Source organism: Tachypleus tridentatus, chromosome 8, assembly GCF_004210375.1.
Source record: "Tachypleus tridentatus isolate NWPU-2018 chromosome 8, ASM421037v1, whole genome shotgun sequence".
NCBI lineage: Eukaryota > Metazoa > Arthropoda > Merostomata > Xiphosura > Limulidae > Tachypleus > Tachypleus tridentatus.
This window is the reverse complement of record NC_134832.1, coordinates 144,756,348-144,768,398: the sequence shown is the minus strand read 5'-3', so window position 1 is coordinate 144,768,398 and position 12,051 is coordinate 144,756,348. Positions and strand designations below refer to the sequence as shown.

General features: G+C 31.6%; 1 protein-coding gene across 8 annotated transcripts in view; it reads left to right on the top strand.

Moving 5' to 3' along the window:
- LOC143223677 (uncharacterized) overlaps positions 1–10,229 on the top strand; it is a 41,423-nt gene extending 31,194 nt beyond the window's left edge. For all 8 annotated transcript variants that reach the window (XM_076451955.1, XM_076451953.1, XM_076451956.1 and 5 more), the window contains one exon: positions 7,108–10,229. In XM_076451955.1, coding sequence (XP_076308070.1) covers positions 7,108–8,393 — 1,286 coding nt within the window. In that variant the 3' untranslated portion in view covers positions 8,394–10,229. The remainder of the gene's footprint in view (positions 1–7,107) is intronic.
- The last annotated feature ends 1,822 nt before the right edge of the window (positions 10,230–12,051 follow it).

Sequence of the window (12,051 nt, the reverse complement as noted above, 5' to 3'; positions counted from 1 at the left end):
AAACTATTCGCTGGCTGTCCAACTTCCTGGATAACAGAATGTGTAAAGTAAATGTAAATGGGGCCCACTCAGGGTCCTTTCCACTCGAAGCAGGAGTCCCGCAGGGAGGGGTTGTTAGCCTATATTATTTATCATGTACGTGAGTAATATGCCTCTGTCGGACCTAAATTTAGGTTATGCATCGCAGTTCGCTGACGATGTAGCAGTCTGGAAAAGTGCCCCACTCCGTCAATAGCAGCAACGAACCTACAACCAGTCCTAAATAACATCGAAGAATACTGCCAGAAATACAGAATCAAAATTAATATTCCAAAACCCAAGTCATAGTATTCAGCAGACTGAATAAGCTGAAAAAGATCCACCAAAACTCTATATGAATGGATCACTTTTACTGACTGCTACTTCTGCTAAATTTCTAGGTCTAACCTATGACTCAAAATTAACGTGGCTACCACATATTAAAATGTACTGATAAGAATCTGGAAAAGAGCAAACTATGCAAGAAGTCTTTCAGGTAAAATCCAAGGAACATCACCAGACAACATACTTAAAATCTACAAAACGTACATTAGACCAACAATAGAATATGCATCGCCTGCCTGGATTAACATAGCACCCACACATGTACAGAAACTTCAACGTATACAAAATTCTGTACTAACTTCAGCATACAAAGTACCACGTAGCACCTCAACCACATTCATGCACAAGTATGCAAACATAGATACAATAGCTGAAAGACTCTTGCATAATTCTCTAAAATATTTCAATAAGAATTGGCACAAAATGACTTAATGTGTGATCTCGACAGATATCACGTACATGATGTAAATGGTACTAAATACCTCTCCCCTTTAACATATATTTAAGAAATGTAACACAAGCTGGCCACTATGCACTAGACACTTAGTCCTTGTTTCTTTTATTTTTATAATTATTATTTTCTTTTTTTTTAATCATTATTATTATTTTTATTTTTCTTCTCTCTTTTTGAATTATTATTCAAGTATTGAATAATAATAATTATTACTTACTTTCTTTGTGTGAGTGTTTGTGTTACTACAAGTAGTAGTAGCATTCTCTCAATCGAGAAAAAGGAGAAAAAATACAAAAAAATATATATATATATGAAAATACAAAAAAAAAAAAAATTAAATGGAAAAAAAAAAAAAACTCCTTGTTCGTCCATGCATGGACTGAGCCCTGAAATGGACCTGAGTATGATGTTATACTTTTACTCTGGCCCAAAGCTTTAAAAAAAAACCAAAAAAAAAACCCCTAAAGTGTTTTGATAGCTAGGTTATTTGTATATGTTGGTATTTTAATTCAATTTTGAATGTAACTCTTTGAAATATCATGAAATGCACACTTTGACCCACCCATATTAAGAGAGTTAATCAGATCTGGTTTAAAATGCTACAGAAATGTGTATTCAGTGACAGATAGCTAGAATCAGAAAAGTACAAATATCAGATAAAAAAAACCAGAAGCAAGGCCTACTATATTCCTTGTAAGAAACCAATCAACATATCTGTGATGAGAAAATTTGCATTGTTAAGCCAAGCTAAAGGTAAGTTCTAACATTAATGACAAATAACACATTTTGATCCATTTTTAAAGCAGCCTAGCTTTTTGTAATTTATTTTTTAAAGACTATCTGAAGATTCCAGTGCAAGTGATTATTTTTATTTTGTTATGTATGGACAAGTGATACAGATTATTTAAAATAAGTTCTGCAAAGAATAACTTAAACTAAGGGATTAGAAAAATAACAATAATCACTACTGGGGAAATTAACAATACCTAGAACCACAAACCTAAAAATCACTGGGCTTTTAAAGTAAACAATGAGCCCAAACCAACTTTATGGTGCACATTTTTTTAAATACCTGCTGTATTCTCTTTAAAAATATATATAATGGTTAATTAGATATTACTAAATTGAAAAGGAAAGAAAAAAACACCAATTTGCTCAATGTTTGTTTGAATATCTCTTTTAAATGTATTACGTTAGTATTTTTTTAATCCTTATCTTTACACAGGTAAATAAACCACTAAATAAAAATAACAATGAATTTCAAGTTTCAATATGTATTAAGGCTGGACTAGACATAATAATTTCATTCTTGCACTGTATCCAAACAGACATTGTTTATAACACATAAATGAATGAATGAACTTCATTTATTTATTTTTTGAAGGCAAGAACCATCAGGACTACCTGAAACAGCATGAAGAAGCAAGTTCAAGAACTGATGATTTCTTAATGTTATCAACATTCAGCTGTTGTGCTCATTTTACAGTTAAACTGTTGACTTCCTGAATAACATCAAGCAGTCTTCTGGTAGTTTAGATACAGCTTTGGCTGTAAAAAATTTATTGGACAAAGTAGTCACTAGTGATTGTTCTTACAAGTCATATAAAGGCATCAGCAGCATGTTTAAGTTTATGTTTAAAGATAGTGCAACAGTTAACTGCTAACTTGTCAGTATGCCTTGCAACATGTGGAATGACACCTTACTTCTTATTTGTGCTAAAATGCAAAGCCAAGTAACAGGCAGGATATGTTTTATTGTTTGACAAGAGTGTGAAAATTGAGATATAAAGCAGTATGCTAGATGTGTACGTCGTATTTTGGAATGAGAATTTTGTCCAACTCAGATATTTGACATCCTAATTCATAGGTCATCATAGACCCAAGTACATTTTTGGAAAATTTGAAGTAGTTTGTGGGGACTTGGGCTTCAGTAATCTTTTGCAGCTCTCCATGAGTTGATCTGATGATAATTGTAAGCTTTACTTCATGTTGTAAGAAAACATTGAAATGCAAATGAGAATATGCTTAATGTGAGCAGCTGTACAATGCATTAAGAGGTGGCAGTGCAGCAACAGATTGGTAAACTGACCATGCTCTTTCAAGTCTGCATTGACTGTTTAAAGATAAACTAGGTCATCATGAAACCTTCTACCTGTGACAGGTTGCACAACTTTTCCTCTGGATTTCTGCAGACACAGATGACTTGAAATGTTGAGGTTGCTGAGTGCATACTTCAAATCCTTCCTAATGTTGAATAGTATATCAATGTAGCAACATCTGATAAATTACAGAGCTAATCAACAGATTGTTTAAGCATGTCCAGATGGTTATTAAATATATTTTTTCAGAACCAAGTTTTTCTTTCTCTTGGTGTTTGCTAGACAAGTCAAATTGTTTCTAAACCTTTACCAGACAGACAAATCAATGCTATTATTTCTCTACAATGACATGATGTCTTTGATCACGGGACTGATGGAAACATTCATTAAACCTGTGATAATGAGAGATACGTCTGTATTTAAGCTTTTACAAGTTGTTGTTATCACATCAGTATATCCAAAATGAAAGTTGACTGTTAAAGAATGAATTCTATTAGAATTCAAAGCAAGCATCCAACAAACAACTTTTGGAGTTCAAGTAGAACTATAATTCTTATTTGTTGAAGATGGTAACTGCTAGAGAAGTCTCTATTTTAGTACCCTCTGGTGAGAAACGTAAATGTTCTTGATCCTAGGGTCCTCATCTTTAATAAGGAAGCATGCAACAGAATAACTTACCTGTGTTCTGCAGCTACTGGTTGAAGCAAGCTGCATCTCAGAAAGGAAGTATGATGAACTTTAGAAGGAATTTAGCCATTTTTTATGGTATTTCACTTTATGGATATTCATTTTATATCTAGCTTCAGGCATGAGTATGATCAATTAGATATATTCTTTCATGACTGCATAGCTAACAAAGCTGAGCGTAGAAGTTTTTGGGAAACTGCGAAGATTGTGCTTATAACTTGAGTTTGGGTTTTCAGTGGTAGTGGGAAACTTTACTGTGTAATTCCTGATGCCATAGCTGATCATTAATGGGCATGTTTTTTGTACAGAAGATGTGCTTAACATCAGTAACTCCATACATCTGTTTCTTTCAGCAGCACATGTAAGGCAGAAAAAAAAATTGGAGAGCCAGTGCAAATAAAAGGAGGTTCAAAAGAAAATTCATCAAAAATGATCCTTGGTGAAAAATTATTAAAAATAAAAAAAAGCCCAAATGAAACAAATGGAGGAAGATGTCCAAGTCCTCTGAGAATCAGCTGACAGGCATGAAGGAAAAGCCAAATCTACTTCAAAACTTAATTTCTAAATCCTCAAATGTGGGAAGAATTGCTAAAAACAAGTAGAAAAATGTTAAATCTGTGGAGTTGAAACAAGAAAAGAAAATGAAGAAAGTAAAGGAATTACTGTAAATTATTTAGTTCTTAACATATGCCATTATCCTTATCCAGAGCACTTTACAGCTGTTACAAGATATCATGTTGTTATTTTTACATACAAGTACTGGTAGCCATTTAGACAGTTGTTCTTCTACTCAAGCAATTTAATAAAAATAGTTGCTTCTTCAAGAACTTAGTAGTAGTTACATATTATTAGAGTAAATTCAAAAGACAGAATTTAATGTAAGAACTCATTTTTTTAAAACAGATTTTGTCAATAAGAGCATGGAAGGATAAAAATATGCACGTCAGAAGAGTTTATGTTTCTATACAAGTATATAGATATTTATTTCATGAGGAGTAATTTTCAGTACTAGACTAAGACTGGAACAGTTCACAACATGTTTGAAAGAAGAGTAATAAATATTACAATATTATAATAATTTATTGTTACTCCATAAACATGCATGAAAAGTTTCATATCAACTTGAAGTACATGAAACAGTCCTTGTAGAAGCAACAATAAAAATATAAAAACTGACAAGAAGTTGAAACTAAGTTTTGCTGGAATTGGACAGGGAGAGAATAGTTATTGTTAGCACAAAATAAAACAGTAAGAAACTGTATAATTGAAAAATATTTCATATCTTTCTGGATATTTACATAAAGATATTGTGAGTAATATTTTGAAAGTTACTTGTAGATTAATGTTTCAAGCTGAGAATGTACTTCTGCCATTGATTTCCATGAATTTATTGTTGTTGTTTTTAAACACCTGCAATTCTCCAGAATCCAAGATTTAGATGATCCTGTATCCCCAGTCTCCCACTATTGCATGCAAGTGCTTATTGACCTAAACATAAATAAGATATTGATAAACAATTTCATTTTGTCAGAATCTTGACATTTCTGTATATTTATTTCACTTTTATGTAGATGAAGCCACACAAAGAGTTTTGTGCAGCCAAAATAACCTGCAGGCCATGCTCTGTGTTATTAACTGGAGTGATAGTTTTGTAATTTTACCAAAATAACCTGCAGGCCATGCTCTGTGTTATTAACTGGAGTGATAGTTTTGTAATTTTACCAAAATAACCTGCAGGCCATGCTCTGTGTTATTAACTGGAGTGATAGTTTTGTAATTTTACCAAAATAACCTGCAGGCCATGCTCTGTGTTATTAACTGGAGTGATAGTTTTGTAATTTTACCAAAATAACCTGCAGGCCATGCTCTGTGTTATTAACTGGAGTGATAGTTTTGTAATTTTACCAAAATAACCTGCAGGCCATGCTCTGTGTTATTAACTGGAGTGATAGTTTTGTAATTTTACTCTTTCTCTATCTCAGATTGTGGTAATCCAGACTGTCACATATTTTTAGTGGATGAACTCTACTGATTCCTTAATTTACATAATAAATTCAAGGCAATCCATTAAAAATACACAAGATATAAAATCTCCAATTTTGATTGAAGTTTTTCATATTTTATTTTTTCATCACACCAAGAGTATGGAAAACATACTTAACATTCCTGAAGCTTTTCAAATTTAGTGCACTTATAGATTTTACAACTTACAATTAGATATCACAGTTGGTTCAAATATAAGCCACATGTGCTAAGTTATTAAACAAAACTGCTTAATTTTGACCAAAATGTTTGCACATGTTTATGCAAAAAGTTTTGTGAGTTATTGACCTACAATTTTTACTACATCTTTACCTAAAAGTAAAGAGGGATAATTTTTAGTTTCTTGTCATTCAGATTAAAGACAATTGATTTTGAGCAGCAAAACTCTTGGGTGAAAATACATATAGATATGCAAATATTGGTTTGGCAACACAAACTAGATTAGCAGGTTTTAGCTCAAGTTTTCTAAAGAATTATATGGGTGGATGATTATTATTCATCGCCAACATTTAAGCACAAAAATGCTAAATGTTATGAAATTCTAATTGAAGAGCATTTACCATCATGTGGCATTAGCCTAAGCAAGTGGCATAAATAATAATGCTTGAAATGGCTGTACTAATTGCATGGGGGTGATGACAAGAAACATTCAATCTAAATTCCATGGCATTACTATAAAGGAAGCTATTAACACTGCTTTAGGAAAACTACCAACTACTACTACATATTTTAAAGAATCTTTAAAGTAGTTCTGAATAATATGGTTGTGATCCTAAAGTTAATGTTGGTTAATGTCAAGTGTCAGTATCTTATTGGCTGTGGTTTGTTGGTTTATATTGACAGAAAGTCACGATATGTAATCAAAAACACCTTGAGTTTGAAAAAAATGAGTAGATTTAAGTAAATCAAAATTGGTAACCAAACTGGTAGCTACATTTGTAACATTAATAAGAAGTTGACAGCAAATATTAATTCATTAATAAGCTATACCCCATATTTTGTTTGACCCACCATCATATTTCAAGCTGAAAAAAAATGTTTTGGGCTTACCTTTTTTTCACACATTCAGTGTTTTTGATCATGTATTTTGAACTGTAAAAATATTGTTATTGGTCAACAAGATAAAATGTCAAAGCATGAAATATATTATGTGATATTCAACCATCAGTTTCATCCATTCCTTTAAATGAGGCATGTTACCTCCATCTGATAAACACCCCTCTTTATGCTCTGAATGCTATATTGAACTTAAAACTTTTTCTAATGTTTTATGCTGTGGCAGTATCTTAATTTTATGTTCCAGATTTCTCAATTTTTTCATTTATTTTATGTGTATAACTGCATTGTTAAATTTTATTAGTTGATTGGATTAGATCAGTATTAAGTCAGAAGTTCATCAGAATAATGCGTGGTGTGTGGGTTAATAACTGCATATTTAACATCCATATTTTTTTGTTGTAGATATAAAGACCTATGTAAGTACCTCTTGTGGAAGTAAGTTTGCTGGTGATCATGATTTAACACAAGAAGATTCCTTTATGGAAACAGAAGTCAGTAGATCTCAAAAACCAAATAATGATGTATTTAGAAAAACAGATTTAACTGGAAGAAACTTAAAACAGTTTGTTATACTTTATAATGCTGAGAAACCATACAGTTGTGTAATATGTGGAAAGGTATTTGGAACAAATAGTAATTTAAAAATACATCAGAAAATACATACTGGAGAGAAACCATATGTTTGTGTAGTGTGTGGCAAGGAATTTGGAAGAAAAGGTAACCTAAAAAAGCATGAAAGGATACACACTGGAGAAAAACCTTACAGTTGTACAGTATGTTTAAAAAAATTTGGCACAAATAGTGAATTAAAAATACATGAAAGAATACATACTGGAGAAAAACCGAACAGTTGTTTTGTTTGTGGCAAAAGATTTGGAACAAAGAGTGACCTAAAAACACATGAGAGAATACATACTGGGGAGAAGCCATACATTTGTAAAGTGTGTGGAAAAAAATTTGGAAGAAAGTATCAAGTGAAGACACACCAGAGAATACACACTGGAGAAAAACCATACAGTTGTGAAATATGTCAAAAACAATTTGGAAGAAATAGTTACCTAAAAATACATCACAGGATTCATACTGGGGAGAAACCATACAGTTGTGTAATATGTAAAAAACAATTTGGAACAAATAATAAGTTGAAAATGCATCAAAGAATACACACTGGAGAGAAGCCTTATGTTTGTGTAATATGTAAAAAACAATTTGCAAGAAATGGTGACCTTAAAATACACAGGAGGATACACAGTGGGGAAAAACCATACAGTTGTGTTAGATGTGGCAAAGAATTTGTAACAAAACATGAACTAAAAAGCCATGAGATAATACATTTTGGGGAGAAACCATACAGCTGTATAGTATGTGGCAAAACGTTTGGAAGGAAAAGTGAAGTAAAAAACCATGAAAGAATACACACTGGAGAGAAACCATACAGCTGTGAAATCTGTGGGAAAAATTTTGGAAAAAGTACCTACCTGAAGAAACATGAGAGTGTACACACAGGGGAGAAACCATACAGCTGTGAAATCTGTTGCAAAGAATTTGGGACAAAGAGTTACTTGAAGAAACATGAGAGATTACACACTGGGGAGAAACCATACAGTTGTATGGTGTGTAATAAAGAATTTGTGTTTGATACAAACTTCAGAAAACATAAAAAAATACACACTAGAGATACACTTTAGCAATATGAAGTGTTTGGTGAAAGCAAGCAATAGGATACACAGTGGAGAGGGGGGACTACAGTTCAAGTGTGTTGTGTGAAGCAAACAAATTATAAACTATAATCACCTTAATAAAACATAAGGACTTACAGTTAAACATCATTATAAATAATGTAAATGAAATCTTATTTAATTATTATCGGTTGTTGAGTAAAAAAAATTTAATGATTTACACAATATTTTTTATACCTAAAACTAAAGAGTTGTGTGTGTTTAATGAGTTAATTATATCTTGTGAGTTTTACATAATGCAACTATTATATACTTAAGATTTAGTGTTTTTGAAGTGGTAGTTATTTTTGTTTGTAAGGTAAAATCTACAAGAATTAAGTATTTGTGATAAAATATTGCAACTTGACACCAATCATTATTTTGGTGCCAAGTAGTTAGCTTTCCAGACTGTGGATCTGTGGACTTTATTATTCATAACAAGAGCTGATGACAAGTGGTGTTGGCTAGCTGTCTTCCATTTAGTCTTATCACTTCAAAGTTAGGGACAGGTAGTTCATGTGAAATTCAAAAAACAAATCATTGTAGTTAGTATCACTTATTTAACCATTAATTGTCCATTTTTTAAGTTTTATACTATGGTAGTCACTAATTACAAATTAGCTTTGTGACTGTTTTATTAGGAAGTCTTGAAAAGAAATGCATATAGTGACACAAGTTGATTCAAACCAAGGTCATCTTGTTAGAAAGGTATGGGTAGTGATCAATTATATGGGCTCTTGCCACATTTGGATTTAATTCAGTTTACTATTTAGATGTGTTTATTTTTATATCAAAACCTAGGTTTTTTTATGATAGTTTTTGTGCTGTGGGTTATCATTTCACTGGATGTAAAATATTGTTTTGTTTTTTTTCTGTATTATTCTGCTGCAGTTTCTGATGGCATAAAGAAATTTGTAAGTGTATATACTTTCCTTCTTAACTAATTGTAATATTTGTCTTCAGTTATTCAGGGTATCCATGGTTAGGGAGAACCATAATAATTATTCAGGGTATTCATGGTTAGGGAGAACCATTGTAATTAATTTTTTTCTTGTTTCTTATCATCACATGTGTTAAATCATATTTTTTCTAAAGACAAAGAAATCTGTGATATACAGTGTTACATGTACGTGGTAATTTATACATTCAAGATGTTTACGAGTGACATCTCTTGAAAAGTATTACTTGTAGGAAAGAGAGCGTGTTTTGTTGTGAAATGTATCATTGATTATTTTCTACTCAGATGGTTCATGAATCCTGGAATCATGTCCTTATTATATATTTACTAGAAACATATTCAAACCATCTTGACTCTTAGAGCAGCTTTTTACAGAATGGTATGGTTGAAAAGTTTCATGTAAAACCCACTGAGTACTAGTATCAGATAGGAGTCATATTATAAGTAAATCTGTGGAAATAAATATTCTCTTCAGAAGGTAATATTGCATTTGTTTAGTTAGTAACAAGAATTTTAAAGCAGTGGAGACCTAAAATACTGAAGGTTTATCAGTAGAGTAACTATTTAAATATGATGTTTTTGTCCTGCTGTTTTATAAATGTTCTTAACTTTTATTATTATAAGATATTGTTTAATTTCACTATTTATGTTTTTTATACAAATAATAAAAAATTGCTTTAATTTTTTAGTATTTATTTTATTGGCCTCAGTATACAATCTAAATGTTTGTGTAGTTTATTATGTGAAGTTTGTGAATCACGGCAGTGTACAACTTAACTTTAATACTTGTCTCTGAGTGTGAAATATATAAGACTGGAGAAATAAAAGTTGAAATTTCACAAACATAATATAATAGGTAGAGGTTTGAATTTAACTTATTTCTGTGTTATATACGATTACTAAAAGAACTAAGAAATAATCAAAATTATGTTATTTTGTGTTTAAAGTTACAGTGACATTAACATGAACCAATTCAATTTATAAATATTTTTATTATTAATTGTTTTAAACAAGGACGTCTATAGGAAGTCATGGTACAAGATGTAAATCACTAACACGTGTTATAAAAGGCCATCAACAATCTTCATAAGCAACTAAGCTGAACTTGTTTAACATTTTCTGTTTCATCGTTCAATATTGTCAAAAATATAGAATCAAAATAAACACAACTAGTAGTATTCACTAAGTTAACTATATAAAAAAGCACAACCACGGATCTATATGAATGGAGCACCCCTTCGGACTGCCACATCTGTAAAATTTTTAGGACTTACATTCGATTCAAAACTAACGTGGGTAAACCACATAAATAATATTAGAACAAAAATTTGGCGAAGAACAAACAATGCTTGGGGTCTAACTGGTAAAAATAGTGGAGTAACGGCAGATAACATCATAAAAATATATAAAACATACATTAGACCTGTCATTGACTATGCAGCCGCTGCATGGATAAACGCAAGTAAAAAACTTCGAACAAAAGTACAATACAATATACAAAATACATTACTTACAACAGCTTATAAAGTACCCAGAACAATATCATCGGAATTCATGCATAAATACGCACACATGGAATCAATAGCAGATAGACTTAGACATAGTACAAAAAAATTATTTTCACAAAAATTGGAGAAAAAATGAACTAGTAAGCGAACTTCCCAGGCACTGTACACATGATGAGGATAGACCTAAACACCTTTCCTCAGAGAATATATATTTCCTTAATAAATAAAGTTAAAAAAGTCACCTATAAACTAGACTCCACATTAGTTAAATCATTTTCAAAAAGTTCAATATTATAGCTTGTTAGAAGCCAGATAATGTCTTCAAAGACTACTTACTAAAGTGAAACAACCAACTACAAGCCTAAAGAAAAAGAACTCAACTACGAAGTATTATGTTCGTGTAGAATAAACCTGATTGGAGTATAGAAGACATATTAAAGGAACATAAATCGCGATTAAAATAACTCCGGATAAATAGGTCGTATCTGAACATAACTTCAAAACAGCACGTATATTATAAACTGAAATCAACATAAAAGTTTAGACAAATTTTGCCACTGGAAAAAAAGAAAAGTAAAATAATATATCTATAACCTGTACCTGCCTGAACTCAACAAAGTACATTAGCCATCTCTACAAACTCTGCAATGATACGATGACATCACAGTTCTAGTAACAACACCAGCCAATCACCATACATGCTTTTAACTTGCACAGCCTGAGCTTCATTTCACGGCTACGTTCACCTTAATGGGACACTATACAAGTAGCTACATGACCTAAAGAAAGAATCAGTATAGAAGCTATAGCATCGCATCCTTTCATTCAACAGGCAGTTGCAGGCTATTAAATTTATTAAATACTATCAGGAGGTTGTCTTGAACATAAAAATAAACAAAACGATTATAAAATATTTCAAAATTAAATACACAGATTACACTCATTTGGGAAACATTTGCCCATAACCGAGCAAGGTGTCAGTTTACCTCCAAGCTCCCGTAATACAACATGATACACCAACGACTGGTATCTTACAAATGTAAAAGTATTTTCGAAATCAAAGAGGAGAGAGAGTGTTTGATAAAATAAATTCATAAAAGGAATTTTTCATAATAGAAGAACAATTAAGGAGAATACATTACATCACAGCATTGGAATCATG